Source organism: Choristoneura fumiferana, chromosome Z (genome assembly GCF_025370935.1).
Source record: "Choristoneura fumiferana chromosome Z, NRCan_CFum_1, whole genome shotgun sequence".
Classification (NCBI taxonomy): Eukaryota; Metazoa; Arthropoda; class Insecta; order Lepidoptera; family Tortricidae; genus Choristoneura; species Choristoneura fumiferana.
The window spans coordinates 18,165,926-18,193,712 of NC_133472.1; the positions used below are offsets into that span (position 1 = coordinate 18,165,926).

General features: G+C 36.9%; 2 protein-coding genes across 2 annotated transcripts; one reads left to right on the forward strand and one right to left on the reverse strand.

Moving 5' to 3' along the window:
- Positions 1–5,446: 5,446 nt before the first annotated feature.
- On the forward strand, positions 5,447–12,335 carry mago (mago, exon junction complex subunit). Its single transcript, XM_074091212.1, has 2 exons — positions 5,447–5,803; positions 12,120–12,335. Exons 1-2 carry the CDS (start codon positions 5,546–5,548, stop codon positions 12,300–12,302), a joined length of 441 nt encoding a protein of 146 aa, XP_073947313.1. The 5' UTR covers positions 5,447–5,545; the 3' UTR covers positions 12,303–12,335.
- A 6,902-nt stretch (positions 12,336–19,237) lies between these two features.
- Positions 19,238–27,322, reverse strand: LOC141430500 (uncharacterized). The gene has a single exon (XM_074091224.1). The coding sequence runs from the start codon at positions 26,109–26,111 to the stop codon at positions 24,549–24,551; it is 1,563 nt and encodes a 520-aa protein (XP_073947325.1). The 5' UTR covers positions 26,112–27,322; the 3' UTR covers positions 19,238–24,548.
- Positions 27,323–27,787: the final 465 nt, after the last annotated feature.

Sequence of the window (27,787 nt, forward strand, 5' to 3'; positions counted from 1 at the left end):
AAGGAATAATAAATCTTTCGATTTCTCTTCAAGAAATAATTCAAGTTAATAAAATAAATGAAAATCTATGACAATACTTCAAAATCGGAATAGTTTTTTTTTATATTTTTTGACTTATTACAAGGCTGGACGTTAGTTTAGAGGAATATAAATTTCCTGAACCTGCACCACCCAAAATTGTGTCGCGTTGTAACGCTTACAGCTGAAATAGTGAAATAAATCAAATCTTGATTTAGTTTTCAGCTTAATTTAATAGTGATATAATGTATGAATACTAAAGCTTAAACCTCTTCTCTTCTTCTCTTCTCTTCCATTTTGGAGAGCTCCGGTCAAGATATTAGGCTCAGAATTCTATACTCCCTCACGGCACTGCCAAAAGTGCAGTGTAATAAACTATTGCGGTCAGGCACTATATGGCATAGATGGATATACGATATCCGAGTAGGAGCGCTTATTACACTACACTATCCAACTTTTAGAAACTCTAATTACGAAATAGGAAGATGTAATTGCAGTTAGAACAGAACGGACCATTGATCAAAACATGCATGCGACTTTAGTACGAAAGATTGTATACAATTTAGGATTCAATTTAGTGTAGTGTGATCACTACCTACCAATTTAGAATCCTAACTGTTCAATGTAGAGTTCCTTAAAACTGGATAATGTATTAAGACTTTTAGCTAAAATTTAAGTTCCAATCTTTCTACTTCCAACATTGTTTACGATCTACCTTTTATCGAGGCGAACGTCTGCAGAGCTACTACGAAACTCGAAACTCGAAGTTCGTATCGTGCGGTCCCTCTGACACTTATACTAGAGCGAGAGGGACCGCACGACACGAACTTCGAGTATCGGGTTTCGTAGTAGCCCTGCAGGTACTGCGCGCGGAGTCCGCGGAGTGTCCAAAAATGGCTTCTGCTGGGCTACTACGAAACTCGAAACTCAATGTTCGTGTCGTGCTGTCCCTCTGACACTTACACTATTTAATACGAGAGCGAGAGGGACCGCACGACACGAACTTAGAATTTCAATTTTCGTAGTAGCCCTGCTGTTTCGGAAGCGGAAGCATTGTGCACAGATAAAGAGGTACCTAATATTTAAACATAATATATCAAGAAACACCCTATCTGTACCATAAGTGATAAAAAAATATTTTAATAAGTCCGTGCGTGATGAGGAGTTTAGGGTATTATTAAAAATATATAAATATTATGATACTAACTAATATATGTTTTATTGTTTGTTTTTGTTTATTCTGTTGAAAATAAAATTTCTTCTATTATCTTTGATACTAACTCAATCTAAAAACATTAAAGATAAAAAAAAATACAACCTAAAACGCATCTGCAATACCCCTGGTGTTGCAGATGTTTATGGGCGGTGGTGATCTCTTACCATCAGGAAACCCACTTGCTAGTTTGCCATGAAGTCGAATAAAAAAAACCTAAAAACTATTGATCAAAACGTGCATCCCACTGTGATACTTTTTCAAGACTGTATCGTCTGAATTCGTCTGTAGACTGTAGTAGCTACCTACGGTATAGATCCGTAGTTTACTAATTTAGGTTCCTAACTGTTCTTAGAAAGAGATTCTTAAAATTGGATAGTGAAATAAGCCCTTATAAATGAGGGCTATCACGTATGAATTCGCCGCTAGAGGCGCTAGTGTAGCGTGAGGTCTCCGAAATGTCAAAACTCAGTTTTTGGGTGAGCTACGCGGGCTTATTTATAATTAGAATAATTTTGCGAATATTTTGCATTACCTGAAATTAATTATGGCAAATATGCGTTACGGGGCAATGAATGTTTGTGTTTTGAGACAGTTTTGTCTTTCGGAAACTTTTGTCTTCCCTTTTTTCCGAACAAAACGGGACTACGCAACACTGTGGTTGCTCGACATTTTTATGGTACGGTTTTAAGGTGTATTTAGTAGATTGATAACCAAGGGTGGAAAGTGACCCATTTCACCTGAGATATTTCTGGCAGTCGAACGAAGTGAGAGCGCCAATAGTTCGAGGGGAAATAGGTAATTTAACCCGATTTAGACACTCTACTTTTCATTTCGACTGTGAGGAAAGTAAAATAGTACAAAAAAATAAGAATAACATTCAATTAAATTTCAGTATTCAGTAAATTGAATTTACTTATATCCAATCTCCAACGGTACCTTTTCGACCTGGCCACTTGTCACGGCCGAGTATAAAAAAAATCGAGTTGGTCACGACCAAGGAGTTTATACCTACCTACAAAACTGTTTTAGAACGCCGAACGAAGAAGTTTGACCTTTATAACTTATATTCCATCTCTTTCTTTCACATTTCACGAATGACATCCATCTCTTTCTTAACCTAACTAAACAAAGAGATGGAATATGTTCGTGACGTAATAAAGATCAAATTTCTTAGTTTTAAACGGATGTTCGGCGTTCAACCTCCAGTGTTGTATATAAACGACGACGTGCATTTAGATGGCCATGCCGAAACGTGAAAAAAGTGTCATTGACGTAACTCAATTCTCTTCGACTCCGTGGCTAATCGAAAAATTAAAAAAAAATACTTTCCACCCAAGAGATGAAAACGTAATTTTCCACCCGGCTATCTACCCATGAAAATTAAACTTTCCGAACAGGAGAGATGAAAAAATATGATTTTAATCTAAACTTTGTTTTCACGCCCGTAATAACAGACTTTGAAAGCAACACTTTAAAACCTCACGCAACAGTGGCGCCATCTAGAAAGACAAAAAACGATAGCCCTCATTGGATAGTGTAATGCTACAGATACACACTTGCCAAGCTTCGGCAACCTCTCAAAAGCACAAGCGTGTAAACGTGTGGCCTGTTTGGAAAGGCTTGTGTGAGCTTGCCCAGCGCTTGCCGCCGATCCGAGCCGGTGTCGGTTTATCAACACAGAACAAAGGAACTTGCAGCAAGCGCTTGCGACGTTTTTACACGTTGGCTGGCTCGGTTGGCTCGTGTTTAGTGTCGCTCAGGAGCTCACGCCGTCACGATGTACGGACGTACATTATATTAAATGGTTCACTAATACGGTAGTACCTAAGGGTAGTACTATACTAATCCATACTAATATTATAAATGCGAAAGTGTGTGTTTGTGTGTATGTTTTTCCGTCTTTCGCGCTGTAACGGAGCGACCGATCGACGTGATTTTTGGTAAAGAGAAAGTTTATGGGCCAGAGAGTGACATAGGCTACTTTTTATCGCGAAAAAATGCACAGTTCCCGAGGGAACAGCGCGCGATAACCGAATTCTACGCGGACGAAGCCTCGTCATGTCAAGCCGCATTCACATTTATGTGTCGTGTTACTTAGAGGGTATATTTTACTATAAGCCTTAGCAAGTGACAGTGTAGAAGATTAAATCAACGTAAATCATACAAAATATTATGTTTCAGCATTCGCCAAATTTATTTGACAAGACACAGCTTTTTATTTACTAAGGTGTCACATCATGTACGTAGAGGTTTCACCTTAACACCTTCTCTTGATGTGTAGACGTAGCTGATATACTAACCCCCTTATTCATAAAACTTAACAAGCCTATGTTAACTAACAAATGCTTTGTCCCTTTCTAACAAATACAAATGTCGAAGTGATAGATAAGGACAAACGAATTTTAGCGGCATTTTAACTAAAATAGGTTTGATTGGCGTTTATGAATAAGGGGGTTACTGTTTAATCCTGGGCCTAGGAAGCGGCTTCGTGAAAATATCTGCCAGCTGTTGTTCACTGCTGATCCTCTTCACGATTATATTTTCATAAGTAACCAATTAACGCACAAAAAACTTGACTTAAAAGAAAAGTATTCTTCTGGCAATGTATCCAAAATCTTGCAGAACAAAATTAACTCAGGTAGTTCTTTCCCTTCGTCCGCTTTTATCAGCTCCTAATTCAGTTTCTGCCATAAATTCTTCGCTTTTGAGATGTGAATTGCCATGTCATCAATGATGTCCATCTTGAGTTGAAACAGTTCCATTTATGCATTGTACAGGCGGTCTTCGTTCACACCGTCGTACAACCAATGTAGTTCATCCCAGACATCTCTTGGATTTGTGAACCGTATTACCTTGTCTAATGCTTCATCGGTAATATTGTTTAATATTGTTTGTAATCAACAGTAAAGCAGTACTTTCTAACTTCAGGTACTCTCCTAAGTTTTTGTTATAAGTAGCCAATGCCGCTGCAGTATCTCCATTTTGTAGTATCTCCATTGCCACCACTTTCCGTTGGCTCCTCAGGTCTACTTAACTTTCCTTGCACTATGTCCATGAGTCCATCCATCCAGTACAGTAACAGTGCAGTCATTCTGTACCTCCACTGAACCCAGTTGGTTCCATCTAACTTCGAGATTTGAATTTTACTCAACTCCATAATTATTTACTTTTTCTTAATACGGCTGAGGACCATAACCACTTAAAGCGTATATATTTTACTATAAGCCCTAGCAAGTGACAGTGTAGAAGATTAAATCAACGTAAATCATACAAAATATTATGCATTTGAGACGCCAGTGTCTAGTAACGGTACATTCTACAAATGACAGCGCGAAAAACTATCAATATATATATTATGTTCCAGCCAAGTTCCAGCATTCGACAAATTTATTTGACAAGACACAGCTTTTCTTGTTTTTTTTTACTAAGGTGTCACATCATGTACGTAGAGGTTTTACCTTAACAGAAACTCGAACTTGGTGTCGGGCGGTCCCTGTGACACATACTATTTAATACGAGAGCGCGAGGGACGGTACGATACGAACTTCGAGTTTCGAGGTCCCTGTTTTTTCCCTGTATTTCGGCACAATACATAGCTAGCTCTACTGATTGCCCACAAAGGCAGCAGCGCTACTACAAAATTGAAAATCGAAGTTCGTATCGTACCGTCCCTCTCACTCTCGTATTAAATAATATAAGCGTCAGCGGGACGGTACGATAAGAACTTCGATATTCGAGTTTCGCAGTAGACGGCAGGGGCCGCAGGGCCCTGCAGGTCGTGCTTTGAGTGCAGCTGGGCTACTACGAAACTCTAAATTCGAAGTTCGTGTCGTGCGATCCCTCTTGCTCTCGTATTAAATATTGTAAGTGTGAAAGAGACTGCACACGAACTTCGAGTTTCGTGTTTCGTAGTAGCCCTACAGCGCTTTACTAGTAGAAGCTCTTTTGACAGTCAGTCTAGTCATAGACAAACTAACAAAAAGACGCGGCTGACGCTTCGCATTCCAAATAAAGCAAGGCTACTACGAAACTCTAAACTCGAAGTTCGTATCATACCGTCCCTCTCGCTCTCGTATTAAACAGTATCAGTGTCAGAGGGATCGCACGACACGAACTTTGAGTTTCGTGTGTCGTAGTAGCCCTGCAGCAAACACCCTACCCGACCAACTGAAGTTGACTGAACTGAACCTCCTGAGCATAGTTCTCTTCGGTGAATTGAATTGAATTTTTATTGGTCAATACATATTAGTTGCACGTTCCGTTCATAAAGGAGATTAAATCCATCAGCCGTGAATTGGGTATATAGGAAACATGTCCACAGACTTTTATATACGGTATTATGTTGGTCATAGGGGAAAGTTTGGACATGAATTCCTTGAGTTTGAGTTTCGACCTGACGGTAAACTCCGTTACGCTAACAATTCCAATTATAAAAACGATACTATGATCCGCAAAGAAGCATATTTACATCCATGTGTAATGGAGGAACTGAAAAGAATTATCGTGGATTCCGAAATTATGCATGAAGACGACCGTTTGTGGCCACAACCGGATCGAGTTGGTAGACAGGTTAGTTAAGTGTCATTCACTCTTTTAAATTGGTATATTTCACATCTTCGTTGTATTTTTGGCTTTTCCTGTTTACCTGTTTCTTGAGTTTGTAAAGATATTAACAGGACATCCTTTGATTTTATGATTTTTAAGGGTTCCGTAAGCAAAATAGCAAAAACGGATCCCTTGGCTTATAGTTACGCCATGTCTGTCTTTGCTTAGAGACTAGCAAAAAGCTGTAATTTTGCACTGATATGTGTAGCAACTATGCCAACAAAATGGCAAAAAAAAATACTTGAAAAAAAAGTTTTTTTAGGGCACCTCCCATAGACTTAGTGGGGGTAATTTTTTTAGCTCGACTAACCCTTGTTGGACTAAAGCAAAGGGGGTCCCGACTATATAGGTTAGGTTAGTGTTAAAGTTATATATGGGACCCCCTTTGCTTTAGGTGGACTTGCAATTTGAATTTGGTACATTGATGCTATGGTTTTGACTAAAGGTTAACCATACTGGTGTTTAAAATCAGAGACGTCTCTAGCCTATGTAGCGCCCATGTGCAACCATTACCCTAGCGCCCCCTCCCCAATGGATAATAAACTCTATTGTTTGGAGATTAAATCTGAAGAAGAAATTAGTCGGTTTTTGATACCATGGTGTGCTGTTGACTCCATTTAGAATTATACAGGCTGTTCTGGTGTTGACCCTAACAAACCAAAACATGCTTGTTAGATCAATTTACCAGAATCGTTATTTCCTAATGGTTTTTTAAACGGAACCCTTATAGTTTCGCCATATCTGTCTGTCTGTCCGTGGCTTTGCTCAGGTTCAATGCTAGAAAACTAATTTTGCACAAATATATATGTAAACTATGCCGACAAAATGATATAATAAAATATAGACGTAAAGTGGGGGTGATTTTTTTCTCATCCAACCTTGAAGTGTGGGGTATCGTTAGATAGGTCTTTTAAACCCATTAGGGGGTTTGCTAAAACGATTTTTTTTTATTTCTGCAAAATATTCAACTATAAAGTGCAAATATTTATTAAAAATCGAGCGTCCCCCCCCCCCTAAAATCTAAACCAGTGGGTGGAAATTTAAAAAAAAAACAGGATTGATGAGTGTATATGCATACACCAGATTTACCAGCGAGTAACATAGGCTCTTTTTTCTCCCGAAAACTTGTAAACTTAAGAAGTTACTAGTAAAATTGAGCCCCCCCCCTCTAAAATCTACTGTTGGATGGGAAAAAATAGTTAGTAGGTACTATATCAAATTTACAAGGAAAATTAAAATGGTTAAGAGTGCTTGAGAATTATTAGTAAGTAGTTTAAGAGTAAATAGCAGCCTAAGGTATAAAATATTACCTAAACTTGGAATATTCCGTATAAAATACGAAATCCTTAGAAAAATATTACTTAATTTTTTCGTAATGGCTACGGAACTCTATTTCGGGCGTGTCCGACACGCTTTTGGCCGGTTTTTTCCCAATAGATATGCTTTTTTACTGAATCTTATTTTCAAAATCACGTTTTTCCCAATTTTAATCGACACAGAAACGTAGGTAGGTTTAGGTTATGTTAAGTTTGCATCGGCCCGAAAGGCCAAAACTACACAAAACACGGAGCTCCATCGTCACTGTGTCTGGGTCGATTTTGATTGGGTTTTCCGCTACTGTGAAAATGAGAAATAACGATTCTGAGAAATTTATCTAACAAACCAATTCAACAAATATAAGAAGAGCTCCAGATGCTATACAAAATGTGGTATGCAAAGCATAGCTCTTTTTATTTTACGTTGGTCATTAAAAGTGCCGCGGCCGGCCAACGTCCGTAGCGAGTGGCGCTCGGCGCCCCCTAGGACCGCTGCGCCCGTGTGTAACGCACACCCTGCACTATAGGTAAAGTTTACCAATTCTACCTGTACGTACAGTCAGCGTCATATAGTACGTAGCAGTCAAGATCACCAAATACTTGGAAACATCCAAATAGTCATTAACATTAACCCAATCAGAGCAATCAAATTGCTCAGGACATCCATCGTGTACAAATAAATCGAAGCACGCACATCACCACTGGTAGCATAGCAGCCATAATATCCAAAAGTATGGGAAACACTCAAAAACTAAGCTTTATTTAAAAGGTTTATGGTTTAATCTCGAGTTAAGTGCAAAATAAATTCACGTCATAAGATTTGACTTTTTGTTTTTGACAATCATCGAAAAGAATACCAACTTGTCACTGATCTTGTCAATGAAAAATAACACTGTGCTTACTACCATTTTTTTTCTACCATTATGATACACTTATTCCCTTCGATCAACGATTAGTACTAGATTACAGGTCCCATACAAAATCTAAGCGAAAAAGTGGCCGTGTTGCTTATACTTATAGCTATATCTGTTTTACCTCCTAAATTAACTTAAAATATACCTTAATTCTAAGCAACAAAGATCCAAATAATTGTATATAATACTTACGACGTTTCGTCACAACTGTCACAAGACGAGCAAAAGTGTTTTATCAAACAAAAGAACCTTCTTAGTTTCAAAAAGATGTCATTCTATTTTGGGAACAGGGCAATAATGGAATCGCAATTACATAAGAGAGATTTTTTTTTATTCGATAGAGATATAACACAAACAAATTTACAATATTGACATGAAATGAAATGTACTTTTAGATAATTAACTAAATTAAGTTAAGTAATTAGTAAATGCATAATTGACAACATTTTAAATTTCTAACACTATGTATGTATATTTCTCTTTATTTTACATAAAATATATAAAATAACTTTTAACAAGAGAAAAAGATGTACCATCAGCCAAATATGTGGTCTACCACCCTAAAGTTGATAATCGTTCATTTGCATGTCATAAAACAATAATGCCAATAGACGTGTCTGTCAACTTGAAAGTTCGACTTTAGCGACATATTCATTTGATAGGAACTTATTCAAAAATTGATAGACCACTTATTTGGCTGATGGTACAAAGGCGAACTTATCCCTTAAAGGGATATCTTCCAGTTAACCTTTGAACGATTGAAAGGACATCAGAAACAAGAGTGGACACTACAATGGAAAGATAAAAGGACCGAAATTTTAATTGAGCGAAACAATAAATGAATACCAACACATAGGATAGGATAAATCCATTATATCCACGTGAAAAGAGGTAGACTCCAATATTTAAATGTGTTTTAGCTAGTAGTCAAAATACCATAAACGGGACTTATCACGCTATTTTTACACTAGTAATATTTACCTCGACGTTTCGGCAACGTTACAGTTGCCATGGTCACGAGTAGACTGAAGTGTGGAGTGTCAGGTCTGCCTAGTAGCGCGAGTTCTTCGAACTACCCGCACTTGATCACTAATAGTACCAGCACTCGTATCACGAACTACCCGCACTTGGTCACTTTTATCAGTCACCCTATCAATAACGCGTAATAAGTCCCGTTTATGGTATTTTGACTATGAGTGAGAATCACGAAAGTTTAAAGTGTTTTAGCTAGGATTGTTAATTGATTAATTTGAATTTATGACCTTTTATTTGAAATCTTAATGTTTTCTTAAATATTATTTTGTTTCTATCTCAACGCCAGTCGCCAATAAAGACAGAAATTATATTAATTTGTAAAGATATTGGACTAGAATAATGTAATGATATAAACTTTTAATGCATGCTAAACTATTACTATTATTATTAAAAGTTCATTTATTTATAATTTATAAGAATATTGTGACACCTCCTTAGAGGTACATGTATGAAACACTACAAACACCAATTACCACCTAAAAACTACATGTAAGCAATTGAATATAAATAAAATAAAATAAAAATAAAACTTACTCATTCTAAAAAGACATAACTCAAACTATACGACACAACAAAAGCAAATTCTATAGACTAATAATTTAAAAAATGAAGTCTTATGACAGATGTCAGATCAGACCAACGCTGTCACTTGTGAATGTCAAAACGATGCGAGAACGACTTTTTTTAAACAATGAGACAATAGAATTTGCTCTATTCTGCCATACAGTGGGAAATCGAGTTTCCAAAAAAAATATGATAGGTGTGAAGTTCCCAATCCGCAATTACCGTGAAATAAATTTAGCTCGTTATATAGCAGTCTTTCAGAGCAGTAACTATACCTGCGAATTAGGAATCGCCGTTTTCTGTAATCTACGTCTTTGGCTATTTCTAATTATGTCAAATTTGTCAAAATGAATCTAACATATAGTCGAATTTTTGTAAGGCCTATAAAGTACTCCTTCTCTTTTTTTTGCGACAGCGACATCCATTCCGCTTAGCAAAAAGGCTCACTAGAAAATCTATCTAAGTATATAATATATTATTTTAAAATGAGAACTACTCCATGAATTTGTTCCAGAACCACCGATTATTGGCAAAATGGTTGGCCAAACAATAAATTATTGATTTTTAAATGTAAACTGCTAATTTTTACGTACTTTAAGTGAAATACTGACTTGTACTTACCTATAGAAGGATATTCCTTCCAAAACCATAGTGCTACGGTGGCTGCTTTCGCAATTTTTAAACGCACATTAAGGTATTTTATCACGTTCTCACGTTGCCTGTGGTTGGCGCGTACTGTCAGAAATAAAGGGCAACACACAGAGAGCGGGCGCGGGTCGTGCGCGGGCCCGCGACGGGCGTATTTGCATGGCGGTATATGGACGCCGTCACACAGAACGCGGGCGCGGGTCGGGCGCGGGACGGGCCGTGGTACTACCTTTTCCTAAATAATCAGTTTCCTGATATTTATACGTGCTTCTCCCAAAAGATACGTTTGTTTTGATATCCGTCACCAAAACAACCGTTCCCAAAACATCCGTTCCCGTCACTACAACCGACTACAAAACTCTTGAAATTATTTTTCTAGGTAGGTACCTACTAGCTCGAAGTCGGTGCCTCAGCACGACCCAGCAGGAGTGGAAAAATAGTCGTCTACCTCACCTACGTACCTACTATCTGTTTCAATCACTCCTGCTGGGTCGTGCTGAGTCACCGACTTCGAGCTAGTAGGTACCTACCTAGAAAAATATTACAAGAGTTTTGTAGTCGGTTCGATGTTTGTTATTTTTTTATTTTTTTGGAGTCTGTTTTACTTTTTTGTTAAAAAATTTCTTTATTTCTTACTTTTTAGTGATTTGTAGCCAAAGTACATCTCACATCAATTCCATTAAGCCCAAACATGGCTTAGTTACGTTGTTTTATAACAGAGTTCCGTTGCCTACCTTCCGGCTTCAGCATCAGATCAAGTCGAAAGAATCATTAACTTAAAGCTTCTTCTTAGTCGCTTATCTTGGTTTAGTAATCATGATCGTTCATTGCGACGCGCGAGCATTACTTAGCTTTGACGAGTTCCATTGGCCAACTACGGTCTTCTTCATCTGGTCCAGTTTACCAAGTGATATTTTCTGAATGTAGGTAAATGCTTGTCTTAATGCTAAAAATGTCAAAATCGCCATAGGTGTGCTTATAAATTTTGAGGTTTGCCCTCGATTTCCCTAGGATCCGATCATCAGATCTTGACTTGGTGACAATGGGACCACCTCAGAAGAATACTCTTTCGAATAAAAAATAATTTTGGAAATCGGTCCACAATTGACTGAGTAATCGGTGAACATGCATAAAGAAAAATACAAACATTGGAACATAGAACCTCCTCCTTTTTGAAGTCGGTTAAAAATGAGGATTTCCGTACGGATTTCGTAAGAATCGGGTCTTTTGGGCATACGGGTGTCATGAGAAACGTATTTTTTGGCAAACGGATGCTATGAAAAGCGGGTGGTCTGACACACTGATTTTATGAGAAACGGGTCTTTTGGCTTTCGGTGATTAAAGGAAACTTATTTGGAACGGATGATTTGAGAAACGGACAGAACGGTCTGAAACCAAAACCATCAGTATCGACTATGGATCATATTGATGGATCGCAGTGTTTATTGCAAGCATAAGTACCATCAACCAAATAAGTGGTCTATCAATTTTTAAACAAGTTCCTATCAAATGAATATGTCGCTAAAGTCGCTTTCAAATTGATAGACACGTCTATTAGCATTATTGTTTTATGACATGTAAACGAGTATCAACTATAGGGAGGTAGACCACATAATTTGGCTGATGGTACGTTAATTTATCGTAGATTATGTTTTCATTGGTTCAAGCTAGGATACTAAAATATGAAAGAAATTTAACTTTAATTGTACTCGAAAATTAAATACACACATTGTATAAATTATTTATTAAAGGCCTCGAATTGTTACAGTTAAAAAAAAAACTTAATTAATATTTTTATTTCAGGAACTGGAGATTGTTATTGGAGAGGAACATATATCTTTCACTACTTCCAAGACGGGGTCATTACTGGACGTTAATCAATCTCGCGACCCTGAGGGTTTACGTGGCTTCTACTACCTTGTACAAGATCTGAAGTGCCTTGTTTTTTCTCTTATTGGTCTTCATTTTAAAATCAAACCTATTTAATATGTGAAATTGTATTAAATAATAAGCACTTGATTTTTTTTTTAATTTCCCTTACTTTTCAAGTAAAGTCAACCAAGGAATTACTTTACTAAAGTACTTATTCAATGAAAAAAAACAATTGTGTAAACAAAGCAATTTTTCACGATTACTCCGTAGTTACTTGCATTTGAACGCCAATCCCGATCATATTCACATCTCAATGAGCTCACCACTGTTTTTAACAATCATTTTATCAATAAATAATCGTGTAAATATGTTTATTTATTCCTCTTAATGGCGGCCATAAGGCTAAATTCAGTCAGTTATTTTATAGAATTAATTGGAAGACGAAAATCCGTTATATTTGTCAAATTGACATGATAATTTTTTCCTCACCGAAGTTGGTCTATAGTCGGTCTAGTCTCTGGAAATTTAGTGCTGTACCAACAAAATTAATTATTTGACTGAACCAACCTTACCTACCGATAATTATGGCTGGCTCTGCAAATTCATTTATTCGTAGATATTAATTATTTGTGTTAAGTTACGCTATTTAATGAAGGTTTAAAGGTTTCTAATCCTATCCTACTATCCTACTTCCTACTATATCCTACTAATCCTACTAATATTATAAATGTGAAAGTTTGTGAGTGAGTGAGTGAATATGTTTGTTACTTCTTCACGCTGAAACGGCTGGACGGATTTTGATGAAATTTGGCGAAAAGTTAGATAACCTGGATTACAACATAGGATACTTTTTACCCCGATATTCCCATGGGATAGGGATAAAATCTTGAAATAACAACAGCTCAGCTTATAGTCATGAAAATTGACCATGATTGTTTTGAATGTAGTCAATGAAAACAACGATTTAATTTTCGGGAATTCCCACGGCAATTTTTAAAAATCCCGGTATTTCAGCTGCTGGACCTAATGATTTACGTGTGCGAAGCCGCGGGTAAACACTAGTTGGACGATAAAATAGTATTTTAGTAGAAATTATGTAGATTTCTATTTACTAGTATCATATTTACTGTGGAGTCCATTGTTGGACCAAAAAATCATTTGAATCACTTCCCTGTGTCTACTCTCATTTCCTTGTCTTATGTAAATTTAAAAATGCCTCTTCTAAATTATATCGAAAATACAAACTGAGACATGGATGCACAGAAAAACCAGAAAAAGAGACCAGCGCTGGGAATCGAACCTAGGTCCTCAGCAATCCGTACTGCGTACCCCTACACCACCGTTGGACAGGAGTCAAGATACAAATTTCTCCTATGCACACATATCTCAGGTTGCCTTTTTCTACTACGCTACTTAAGCAGCAAAAAAATCTAAATTAATCCATATTTTAACTGACCCTTTCAATTCTAAAATACTCCATCATAAACCTTGGGGAAAATATACGTCAAAAAATATAAGTGGATATACATGTTTCACCATTCTAAAAATTCTTCCCTTAAAGGGGTATAAAGGGGAGTGTAAGTTTTGAACATGAAGTGTAAGTTTGTATGGAAGAAACGTTAGGTATATATATTTGAAGATATAATTCTAAAACTTCTTGAAAATGCTATTAAACATTTTAAGTTAAAAGGGACATGGAAACATTTTGAATGACTTGAACAGAACTAAGAGAATACGTGACTCGCCATTTTTAAAAATTAAACTTAGGGATTACATTAAATAATGAAATATGAGTAAATTCAAAATAATTATTTACTGCTGATTGAAGTATCTTAAAGAGCTTTCACATCACTAGAGCCAACGTCAGTCAGTCAGTCAGCCAGTCGTCAGTCAAGTGTCAATGTCAGTCACCACATTTGTTTACACAATTGATTTTTTCCATTGAATAGTACTTTAAATCATATCAGTCAACCCATGTTTACACATTTTAACGAGCCCGAACGCATGAGTTCGTCCAGTACCAAAGTCATTACCAAGCTTTTTAGGGTTCCGTAGCCAACATGGGAAAAACGGAACCCTTATAGTTTCGCCATGTCTGTCTGTCTGTCTGTCCGTCCGCGGCTTTGCTCAGGGACTATCAATCCTAGAAAGCTGTTATTTTCTATGAATATATATGTAAACTATGCCGACAAAACGGTAAATAAAATTAAAAAAAAAAATTTTTTTTAGAGAAGTTAAGTACCTCCCATAGGCGTAAAGTGGGGGTGATTCTTTTTTTCTCATACAACCCTGTGGGTATGTATTATAATATCGAAAAACAAAAGACCGAATTTCACAAGACCTATGGACGGAAGGTCGAATATTAAAACGTCGAATGGATATATGGCCGAAAGTTTGAAATCCCGAAATTAAATTTGGCCGGAAGCCTCAAACCCGAAAACTATAATCCAGAAGATCAAAATACCTACAGCCACAGAATATATAATAGTAGGTACTAACGTACAGAATGGCCACGCTCCGCCCCGCACCCGTTCGAGTTACCACACCCCTCAAGCGCAGATTGCAGGAAAGCAATCCGGTGCGCGACGCGGGTGACCTGTCGTTTTGCCGAGTTTCATTACGCAGATTTTCGTTTCGCAGATAACTATTGGCAGACTTTTCTTTTGGCCGAGCAACGTTTGGTATAAATTCATTACGCCTATTATTCGTTTCGCCGAATAGTCGGTAGGAAGAATAGCGATAAGCAGATTTACGTTTAGCAGATTGTTTGTTTCGTAATTATTTCAGTTAACCGAACAACTGTTCGTCGAGACACGATAAGCAGAGTTATCACATGGCATTCATATTGTTAAGTAGATTTAATGTTCAGTCGATTTTTGTTTGGTAATCTGCGTAGATAAAATCGGCCAAACGACAGGTAGGATTTTACTGAGTTGACAATATATACTAGCTGTTATCAAAAGGTAGTTAGGTGCGACGACGAGCGTGAGCGAGGAGGAGTGTTAGGTAGAATTGGGACCAACAACGCACGAGCCGAGCGAGCGAAGCGAGCGTGCCGCGGTAGCGGCCGGCGAAGTGCCAGAACCGAACTGGTTTGTTTAAACTCCAATATAAAATAAATAGAAATTATGGTCAAAAATACGTTTATTACTTGCGTTATACGTTTGAAACTTGTGAGGGTACATAAAAAAATCATAAAGAATGCGCGGTCAGCACGGCGTGTAAAAATGCAATAAAAGCCATAGTGTAATCCACACATATTCGCGGTATTGAATGCCATTCCCCATGCGAAACGAAAAGATGCGAAAAGTTGATATGCGCACTGAATAATAGTTCAACCGTTACAAAAGCGAAAGGTTGTTCGACCAAATGTGCAAAATGTGTAGTGATTAATAAGCTAAACGAATTTCTGTAAATAGTTGTTCCGCTTACTGACTCATATGCCAAGTAAATAGTCTGCTAGAGGTTGAGTTACGAAACGTTAGTCTGCGAAACAATACATCTGCGTACAAATTCATCGGCGTACCGTTACTCGGCGAAACGTTGTCTGCCAATCAATAATCTGCCTAAAAATAGTCGGCGAATCATTAGGTAACCGGTTGCAAGATTTGGTACGTACAGAGAGTCTTCTAGTTTTATGTTTCTATCATCAACTTCGATCAATCATTCATCTAAGAGTACGCCGAATTCGGCGTACCCGAGCCCGAGGCGAGTCAGTCGCCTTGCAAACTGTGCGTTAGGTGCATGTACCGAATTTTGTTAAATTTTGGTCATAAACCGAAGTAAACTGCCAGTTTTCGCAGTGAAACTGTTTAATAATAATACTACAAGAAATAAGAAGGACACTGGGATCACATACCATCAGTAAATATCGTATAATTTCGAAATAACAAAATAAAATAACATGAACCGTAAACGCCATTCTGTGTTGCCGCGTACACAAGAATCAAATTCCCCGTGGTTGAGATTTTAATAAATTGAATTTTATTGTTATCATCATTAAATGATGATAAATTTCAATAACTTATTTTATTTAAGTATCTAACGTAATTATTATATACACATAACCTAGTTCTATATTATTTAATGTTTATCTTTGTGATATATACACTGAAGGTGTATAAATTGTTACCCGACACTATTTAATTAAGGGGTGAATGTGTCTTACAATTAAAAATGTTTTTCGTCTTCCCAGTCAAAAAGCCCAATCAGCTGATTTACTTAGGTATTACTTGAAACGAAAAAATTTTTATTTCGTATTTCTATCCATTTTCCTGAAATGTTAACTTTTTACCCGACTGTCCGAAAGAGGGTTATGTTTTTCAATAGCATGTATGTAAGTATGTATCTATGCATGTATGTATGTATATTTTGTAAACAATTTTTTTTTTTCGTCTTAATAAACCTGTACATTATATTAGGTTTAACTATAGGTGCAACGTGTTATCTTAAGTACGCAAACTTCTTAGTTGGTGACTCAGTCCATGAATTTTTAGTAATAATTTGTAAATTTTGAATGTCCTTAAATATATATTTTTTTTAATTCCAGAACAATACAGGTCCAACTATAAAAAGGTATATTAGGTACAATAAAATTAAATAAACTAAAACTATAATAAATCTAAAAATGGACCCTGCGGCATGGTACCAAAGATGCTGGCAGCATTTCCCCGCTGGATCGCAAGACTGATGCGTTGAGCGAGGAAACTGCCAGCTCTTCGGTCTCCTGTGGTATCTCTGAGTCTCCTTGATAGATCTTTGAAGAGACTCAGAGCGCCAGGGCCCCACGGACCAAGGGTCTCGACGCCGAAAGGTACAAAATCATATTCGGCACCGAGACCACTGTATTTTCCTGCTTTGGCAGTTTCTGCCATTTCTGCTGCTGCTGCTGCCCTTATTGATGTTCGGTGGAGTTGATTAAAATGATGATTTTTAATTAAAAGTGAGGCCTTATCATTGATATACCTACATCATACCTACCATTTTTTTAAAGAAGAAACCTACGCCTAACCTATACTCAAACATATTAATACATTCACTCTTAATTACTTCTTAATTTCTAAGTATTTTCCAAGATACATTTTGTAACCAGTAACTTAATAGACCACAGAATAATTTATTTTCCCAATAATTCGGGTAACAGTGGAGGAGCTGGCAACACAATTCGTCACGCACACTAGCATCCTTGCAAATTGTCTTACACCGTTCTTACGCACACTAAAATATTGAGTTGCCGCATTCACGAACCTTTTGTTTTTAGGTAGCGCGGTATCTAGTCGAGCGAGCGCGCGAGACCAATCATTCATCTATTAAGGGCGTACTATTTGTTGCCGCATTTGACAAGAACGCCGGCGCTATCTAGTCGAGCAAGCGCAAAGCCAATCATTCATCTAACTGTTCACAATTAATAAACTGAGTTTATTTCATTGACATCTATGTACCTACTAGTTTGCTACTACATAGACTGCATGTTTCTTACATCAAAACGGCGCGCAAAAACAGTTCACACACAGCGCGGTTTTGTGAACTGTTCACTAACTTCACTATAGTCTGTTGAGTCCGTGACAGCGGTTGTGTCAAAGTAATATTGCTATTGATGCGCCGCGCGTTTTTCCAAACAGCCAGTCTAGTGCCGCAACGTAAGGTACATCTATAGATGTCGATGGTTTATTTTTATTAATCTAAAACCACTTTTCAAGTCCTATCAAATAGTTTGGAAATCTATAGAAATTTAAGTCCTTTCGTGTACTATTAAAACCCACAACACAGCACTTATTGTACATGTTTGCTGTTAGTACTGGCTACGCGCCTCTAAATAATATTGTCTATATCTTTTATACCTTTGTTAATGTGTCGCTTTCTTTGTCAATATCATATTTTAACATAAACCGTTGCCATACAAAATCATCTGCTTTTACGTGTAATCACCGATCGAAATATCCTAACAATTGGTAGCAGAGCGTGGTTATCGTGGTTACAACGTGGTTGTGGTGATTACGTTTTCACACGGGGAAAATGTGAAGATCGTTATAAAATAATAAAACAAAAATGTCTTCACAATACCGTATTGAAGCACTGTCAAAGAAAAATTATGACACATGGTGCCTTCATGCCCAAGCCGTATTAATAAAAAACGACTTGTGGGAATATGTGAGCGGCGAAATAACATTGTTGGACAAATCGAAAGAAGAAGAAAATAAACAATTCGCGAAAAAGGACTTACAAGCCCGAGCGGAACTACTTTTGCTGATTTCCCCATCCGAACTGAAACAGATAAAAGGATGCACTTCTTCGAAAGAGGTATGGGATAAATTAAAATCTATTTATAAAAGTACCGGCCCTGCTCGAAAAGCAACATTGCATAAACAATTAGTCCTAAAAAGAATGAATCCGACTGAAGATGTTAGAGATCATTTAAATAACTTTATGGACGTTGTGGATAAACTGGAGGAAATGGATGTAGACATAAATGCAGAACTATTAAGCATTATGATGCTATACAGCCTGCCTTCAAGCTATGAAAATTTTAGAATAGCTATTGAGTCACGAGATAAGTTACCAAATCCACACGACCTAAAAATTAAAATTATTGAAGAGAGCGAAGCGCGAAACCAATGCACGAGTACTGAGGCAACTGAAGCATTATATGCCAAGAACAAAAACAAAAACTCGTACCAAAAATCATTTTGCAAAAACTGCAACAAGAAGGGGCACTCAACTGAAGCCTGCTGGTGTAAGAAAAACTACTCGAAGAAGGAAAAAGAAAATAAATTTCCAAAACGCGAACAGAGTTTTAACATCTGTCTGGCATCAGGAAATGAAGATGACAATAATATGTGGTGTCTAGATAGTGGCTGTACATCACACATGAGTGGTCAGAAAAATTTATTCGAAAATTTAAGCCCTGAAACTACTTTGAGACTAGCTTCGAAAAACACTTCAACAGAAATTCAAGGAAAAGGAAAGATAAAGATTTCATCAAATAACGAAACCTTTAATCTAAATGAAACCTTTGAAAACTCTCTTCTAGTTAAATAAAACTGCATACATACATTAACATGGCATTATTATTTTTCAAGTAAGAATTACAAAATGAACCTCGTCTTTCTTCAACTCCCGCCAAGGGAGCTCTGCCTTGACAGTTCTCTCATGTAGTTAATATAAGCAACTTATTTAAACAAATATTCAATTAATTATTTTTATAATAATATCAACGATGTGTAAATTAAAGAAATATTAAATTAACTTCATAACTTTATTGTGAGAAAAATATTGGAACGTATGAACATAAATTCATGACATACTGGTTTACAAAGGTTACTTAAAACTACTGAGTATTCTATATAATCTAACAGTTCGTCCATCCTGATAAATGTTCACGTCCTCGTGAACTACCGAAATAAAACTTAATTAATTTACCAATAGTTATAAAATCTTCATTAAGTACATAGTTAACTAAAAGTTGCTAACATATACATATAATATTATATTCTTATTGCCTACTTTGCAATATCATGGACTTATGTTATAAATGCACTTTACATTATATCAAATCTATTTCTCAATTTATTCTGTTAATTACTGTACCTAACCTACACATTGTAGTTGCCAATAATAACGTACACTTTGTACTACAATAATCACATGTATTGAACATATATCAAACTTTCTATTAAATTTTATTCGGAACCATGACAATTACACCAAGGAGTTGCACTTTGCATCTCTCCACAAGTCAGGTGCACTTAGCACATTCAATCTGTTTGCATCGACACGCACTTTGCGTATTTGATTTTGGTGCGCACTTTGCGCAAATAAAATGGCACACCTTGTGCTTTTAACTTATTTACAGAAACTTAATATGCACTTTGCATTTTATATAATAATTCAAACAATAAATGTAACAAATAGCTTTTAAACCACAGTTTTTTTTTGTATGTATTGAACTTTCATTCTATTAACTGCTCATTACCGCTGCTCTCATCACTATCAGTGTATTCAGAATTGTTTTTGTTATAGCACAACCAAGGAAATATTTTATCTACAGCATATACCCCTTTATTAACCGACTTCAAAAAAAGGAGGTTATCAATTCGGTTGTATTTTTTTTTTTTTAATGTTTGTTACCTCAGAACTCCGTCATTTATGAACCGATTTCAAAATTTTTTTTTGAGTTCGTCTAGGAATGCTTTCAATTAGGTCCCATAAGCAGCAAATTAGGATCTGATGATCGGATCTTAAGGAAATCGAGGGAACTCTTCAAATATTGTAGGGACACCTATGGTAATTTGGATATATTTAGCAGTAACTCGTGCATTTGCTCTTGCAAATCATAATTTGGTGAAGTGGAACTGAGGATGAAGACCAGATTTGACAAACGGAACTACTACTATCAATAACAAGTATTTCACGGGTTAAATTTAAATTATCATGATTAATATACTTACCTAGATAAGCGACTAAGAAGAAGCTTTAAGTTAATGATTCTTTCGAACTGATCTGATGCTGAAGCCAGAAGGTAGGCGACGGAACTCTGTTATAAAACAACGTAACTAAGTCGTGTTTGGGCTTAATGGAATAGTTGTGAGATGTTCTTTGGCTACGAATCACTAAAAAGTGAGAAATAAAAAAAAAATTAACAAAAAAGTAAAACCGACTCCAAAAAAATAAAAAATAACAAAAAATGGAACCGACTACAAAACCCTTGAAAATATTTTTCTAGGTAAGTAGGTACGTACTAGCTCGAAGTCGGTGACTCAGCACGACCCAGCAGGAGGGATTGAAACCCATAGTATGTAGGTGAAGTAGACGACTATTGTGAATTGTCTCACTCCTGCTGGCTCGTGCTGAGGCACCGACTTCGAGCTAGTACGTACCTACTTACCTAGAAAAATATTTTCAAGGGTTTTGTAGTCGGTTCCATTTTTTGTTATTTTTTTATTTTTTTGGAGTCGGTTTTACTTTTTTGTTAATTTTTTTTTTATATCTAACTGATCCCTTTTTTGTAAGAGGTGTATCAGTAACCTCGTACCTATCGTTATCAAATACGTTTGTAATTCGATATGGCCCTTGCAGTTTAGGTAATAACTTTTTACTTTGACCTGTAACATGAGATGTTCTTTCTACACGAACTAAGTCACCTATTTGAAATTTTGGTGGAGTTTTCCTTTTCTTGTCAAAACTTTCCTTTTGTTTTATTTGTGATTCAAGAATATGTGCGTCGACTTCTGCTCTAATAGCTGATCGATTTTCAGGAGCGTTTGGCTGTTCAAAATCATCGGTGATATCAGGAGATATTTCAGATATCAAGGAACCTTCACGTGCACCAGTTAATTTAAGACCAAACAATATTTCTGATGGAGATTTTCCTGTTCCCTTATTTACAGTATTGTTCAGTCCCCACTGTACCTGAAGTAACTTTTCATCCCAGAGTCTTTCATCACTGCCATGATTTTGAGCAGCCAACGAGTTCAAAATCGTCCGATTGTACCTCTCCACTTGCCCATTGGCACGCGGAGAGGCCACTGCGTTTAAAATGTGTTTCACCCCTACATCATTCATAAAGCTTTTGAATTTGGCACTAGTAAACGAACTACCTCTATCACTTATTAACCTGATGGGTACTCCAAAGATACCGTAATATTCCTGAAGTACTGAGATTGACGTTTTCGTTTTAGTATTTCTTACGGCTTTTAATACTATGAATTTAGAATAAGCGTCTATAATTACTAAAATGTGAGTGTTTTTCTTTTTACTTGTTACAAACGGTCCCACGTGATCGATGTGGATTGTATGGAAGGGTGTTGATACTTTGGTTATTGGATGCATATACCCTTGCTTCTTACCCGCTGGTAATTTATTATGTGCGCACTCAAGGCAAGCATTGACGTACTTTTTGACAAACTTTCGCATGCGAGCAAACCAGTAATGTTGTTTTATTCTTTCAAAAGTTTTCTCAAATCCAAAGTGTCCTATATCGTCATGGTTCTTTTGCAGAATTTGCCATCGACAACCCTTCGGTACAACCCACCTCAACCCTTCATCAGTATTCCTGTAAACGCGATCCCTTTTGACTACGAAGTTTTTACGAACTTCAACAACATCATCATAATCTGAGTTTGATAGAATATCTCTAATCCTCTTAATTTCAGTATCATCTGATTGGACTGTAGCTAACCAATCATTATCAATCATCATAATATCGCGAGCTTCAATAGCTTTTACCACCCCTGCTTCATCCGACAGTGCATTTCGACTAAGGGCATCGGCATGTGCCATGCGCTGTCCGGACCGATACACTATCTCGCAGTCATATTCCTGAATTAAACTCCACCACCTTGCAACTCGAGGTATCATGTCCCGTTTCAAGAAAGTTGCCCTTAAAGAGTTACAATCCGTAACAATCGTAAACTTAGATCCTAGAACATAAGTTCTAAATTTGGTCAAAGAGGCAATTACAGCGAGAGTTTCTAACTCATAAGAAGAGAAATGCGACTCTTCGGGTGATGTTTGCCGACTATAATATGCAATAGGCTTAAATAACCCATCGTCCTGTTTCTGAAGTAGCACACTACCTATGCCTGATTTACTAGCGTCTGTATGAATTTGAGTCTCGGCTTTAGGATTGTACAACGCTAAAACTGGTCTTGATGTGAGAGCGTCCTTCAATTTACAAAATGCGTCATTCTGTTCACTACCCCACAACCACTGACTACCTTTCTTTAGCAACGTTGTTAAAGGTTTGGCAATCTGCGAGAATCCTTTTATGAAGCGGCGAAAAAAACTCGCCAAGCCTAAAAATTGCCTTACGTTATGAACATCTTTAGGGCATGGAAAGTTAAAAACTGCATCTGTTTTTCTCAACCCGGGTCGAATACCTTCTTCTGATACTTGAAATCCCAAGTAATCAACACTGGTATGAAAAAAGTAACATTTTTGCGGTTTGAGTGTCAAGTTTGCAGCTCGTAACTTTTCAAATACAGTTTTTAACCTCTCTATTCCCTGGTCAAATGTAGTTGATGGTATTAATATATCGTCCATGTAAGCCAAAGCCGAATCAAATCTTGTGTTTCCTAATATCATATTAATTGTCCTCTGAAACACCGCTGGAGCGTTCGCTAACCCGAATGGCATTCTGTTGAATTCAAATTGTCCGTCGGGTGTAACGAACGCCGTTTTTAATTTAGCATCCTCTGTAAGCGGTATCTGATAATATCCAGATGCTAAATCCAGTGCACAAAAGAATTTATTTCCAGCTAAACGATCGATTTGATCCTCTATTCGAGGAAGAGGATAATGTTGCTTTACGGTTTTTTTGTTTAGTGCACGATAATCTACGCATAACCTCTTATCACCTGTTTTCTTTTTCACTACAATAATAGGACTGGCATATGGAGAAGTCGAGGGCCGAATGATTTCATATTGAAGTAACTCATCTGTCATGGATTTAACCTCTATACGTTCCATGTGGCTCAGTCTATAAGGACGGTACACAACTGGCTCAGAGTCTGTTAAAGTTATGTTCATCTCCGATACATCCGTCCGCCCTAACTCGGATAAATCTTTGGCAAAACAATCACGATATTCATTCACTAAATCCAGCAACTTATGAACTTGGTTTTTATTAAGGTCCGATCCAATTTTTAATTCATCTATATTTATTGCATTGTTATTTGTTCCAATTTTCCTAATCGAATAATTCAACGGGCTAACATTAAGATTACGGTTTATGTGCGCTCGCAACAAGAGTTCGTTTTTATTAAAATGCACAATCTGATTTCGTGTGTTGAGAATGCTAAGGTAGCCTAATCCATTTTTGATATCAAGGTTCCCTTCTTGAAGCTTAAAATTAAGGCGGCGACCGGTTTCAACGGAAATCATTCCTGTAAAACCATTATCACTACAAACTTTTATGGATGCATCTCCACAAATAGTTAAGTCAGTAGCAGACCTTAGAACCAATTTAGGTGTATCGGTAGAATTTGCATATTTAATAATCAAATCTTTATCCGTTTTATAAAATTCTACACAAGTTTGTTCAGTAGCAGTTTGACCTAGCAATATCTCGTAATCCAAATATTCGTCAGGTACAATAGCAATGTCTACTACTAAACTTACTCCATCTACATGTAAATTTACTGAGCACATTCCTATAGCTTTGATAAAGGATTTGCCAAAGCCACGTAACGTTGGTAAATTATCAAATGTCCAATATTTAGGTTTCTCGACTTTTCGTGCAGCTGTTTCTTGCATTAAAGTACACTGACTACCAAAATCAATATACCCATCTAATTCAACATTGTTGACGGTAACCCTTTTTCTGAACTTTTGATCAGCATTTACAATACTAGTTTGGGTGAGTCATAATGTTTTAACTTCTGTCGACCTATCCTTCCATAAATCTCTAGTACAATTCGGGTCATCGTGTCCAGCCCTCATACATTTTTGACATTTAACTATTGGCTTTTTACAATTTGCTATTACATGCCCACTTTCATGACAGTTAAAACATCTAGTTACCCTGGTTGAGTCAGGTTTCTGAAACTTGCGAGTTGGGTCTGCATTAATAGGTCTCATAGGCCGCTTAATAATCCTATCGTTACGTTCGTGTTTAACATTCCGAAGATATCCTAACAATTTGTCTGCGTCCTCGAATCCTACTGCCTCAGCACCGTACCGAACTGACCTATCTTCTATTCCATATACTATACAGTCAATAGCATCCCTCCCGGTTACACGGCAACGATTTAATGCAACTATCTTGTCGTAGTAATATTCCTCTAGGTCATCGCCAAATTTAGCTTTCCTATTTAACATTTCGGTTAAGAGATGCCCGTAATTTTCATAACTAGGAAAAGCGGTCTTTAGTTTTTCCTGCCAAATTTCCCAGGTGTACAAGATAGAAGGCTGGCCTTCATACCAGCGTTTTGCTGTGCCCATGAGTTTTGGGAGAGCGTAATGTGCAGTTTGCTTACAATCCCAACCGTAAATATCTGCACACTCATTCACTTTATTCAGCCACGAAACTATTGTTTGGTTCTTTTTTTTTGGGTCGAATTCTGGTACTACATTTAAAGTTGAAAATTTTTCTTTAGAGTGTGGTATTGTTACAGTTGACATAGCTTGCAAGGTCTTGTTTAAAGTTTGTAATAGACAGTCATTTATTTTTACTACCGGCTGTTCCTTATTTGTGATTGAAACAGTAGCCTCTGTTTCAGCCCCAATATTCGACACTGTTTTGGTACTTTGATTTAAAGATAAATTATCCTTTTCTTTTTCCGTAATCGAATATTCGGGCTGCACTAGCGGAGTACTTTCTCTTCGGGTCATAAGGGGCGTGCTAACAGGTGTTTTGTTAACAAACGTACTACCCACTTCACTATTTTTTTGTTCCCTTGAACAACCCCGATGACCCGAGGAAGGCCCACTCCTTGAATAGTTCCGGCCACGCGAGTATAAAATTTGCCTCGCGCGCAATAAGCTTCTTTGGCGCGACTTACCACGGTGCTGCCTACTGTGGCGAGATCTTGACCGAAAGCGCTCTGAAGATCGTGAGCGTCTTATTGATGGTAAATGGCTGGAAAAGCGCGATCTAGACCGTCTCGACCTTGTACGGCTTGACCTTTCTTTCGTAGATGTTGATGTCCGTGAAGATCGACGTAGCTGTCTCCGTTGTCCACGTGAATGTCGCCTAGTTGACCGCGACGCCCTCCGCCGCGAGTAGGCCGTCGTCACAGAGGAGCCAGAGGAGCCTCTCGTGTTCGCGCCTCGGCGACAAGGCGAGCGCGACCTCCGGCGTGACTGCTCACGCCGCCTCCGCCGCCGCGACCGCGATCGCGATCGCTCGGTCGCTCGTGACGACTTGCACGGAGCCCGACGCTCAACATTACGCATCTCGTCAAATAAGAAATCTGAAATCAACATCCACTAATTGTATACATTATAAATAAAATTCGATCATATTATTCTAGTTCACTTTTGTTAACGTATAAAAACTTCAAGCAAATTGTGAGATGGTGCGTGAAAACATTAAACACAGATTAGACGTAGTGTACCTACTACTTTAAACTGAAATACATTTCTCAACAAAATAACAACGCGCAATGTAATTCTATTGTTTGCCTCATGTTGAACAAAAACATTTTTTTTTATTGATTACGAAAGTAATGACTTCCCATCGTCTATCATTAAACTATAATCATTATCCTTTTAATTTTAATGACCTGAATATTCTGCATTGGAACAGATAAACGGAAAGAAATCATGTAATTATGTAACGGGTAACTATTTATACCATATTATCATGTACCCTGTTATTGCTTTGTGTAAAAATATAAATATTTCTTTCTACTCTTGTCTGCAATGTTTTATTTATTTACGTTTATACACAATAGTAAATAAATATTCATAATATTACATGAAAAATAATATGGCAGAAAACAAATGAATAGCTCACCTGTACGTTTTTACTTATTTTACCTTTCCTTTAATACACAATACCGTTTGATTGTTTTATTTGGCACGTAGTGATCCCCGCTTCTGAATTTGAAAACTCTCTTCTAGTTAAATAAAACTGCATACATACATTAACATGGCATTATTATTTTTCAAGTAAGAATTACAAAATGAACCTCGTCTTTCTTCAACTCCCGCCAAGGGAGCTCTGCCTTGACAGTTCTCTCATGTAGTTAATATAAGCAACTTATTTAAACAAATATTCAATTAATTATTTTTATAATAATATCAACGATGTGTAAATTAAAGAAATATTAAATTAACTTCATTCCTTTTACATTATTGTCAAAATAACCAGTATTTCATTTATTAACTTTATTGTGAGAAAAATATTGGAACGTATGAACATAAATTCATGACATACTGGTTTACAAAGGTTACTTAAAACTACTGAGTATTCTATATAATCTAACACCTTATACGTTCCTGATATATCTACAAATCTGGTATCCGTTGGGAAGATCACAGATAATGGATATAAAGTTGTGTTCGAAAAGCAAATAGCATCAATAATCGAGGACAATGATGTGATTTTACAAGCTCAGAGAAACAAAAACGGCTTGTACTATTTCGATTTTGATCAAAAGGAGCCAAGAGCAAATTTGGCATCTGAAAATGAAGCAATGATGTGGCATAAGAAGCTAGCTCAACGCCACATCAACGAAAAAGATTTAAGAATGATGACCAATAAAGGATTAATGCGTGGATTGGAACTAAAATAAGTTAAATTTCAAACATGTGAAACCTGCATAAAAGGTAAATTATCAGCTTTGCCATTTACTAGTCATGACATCACATCATCCGAACTGTTAAAAATCATACACACTGATGTATGTGGGCCATTCGAAAACGAATCAATCGCTGGATCAAGATATTATGTATCATTTATTGATGATTACTCAAGATATTGTTGCATATATTTCATAAAGAACAAAAGCGAAGTCATTGAAAAATTCAAAGAATATAAAAACAGAGTGGAAATGTTCACGAAGAAGAAAATTCAAAATTTACAGTCAGATAATGGCGGTGAATATAAGAATAAAGAATTTGATGACTTGTTGAAACAATATGGCATTAAAAGGAGA

Excerpts from the sequence above, each read along its gene's own strand:
- LOC141430500 (XM_074091224.1), bottom strand. The coding sequence starts at position 26,111 with ATGTTGATTTCAGATTTCTTATTTGACGAGATGCGTAATGTTGAGCGT.
- mago (XM_074091212.1), top strand. The coding sequence starts at position 5,546 with ATGTCCACAGACTTTTATATACGGTATTATGTTGGTCATAGGGGAAAG. Across the intron at positions 5,804-12,119 it reads CGGATCGAGTTGGTAGACAG|GAACTGGAGATTGTTATTGG; the intron begins GTTAGTTAAGTG and ends TTTTTATTTCAG.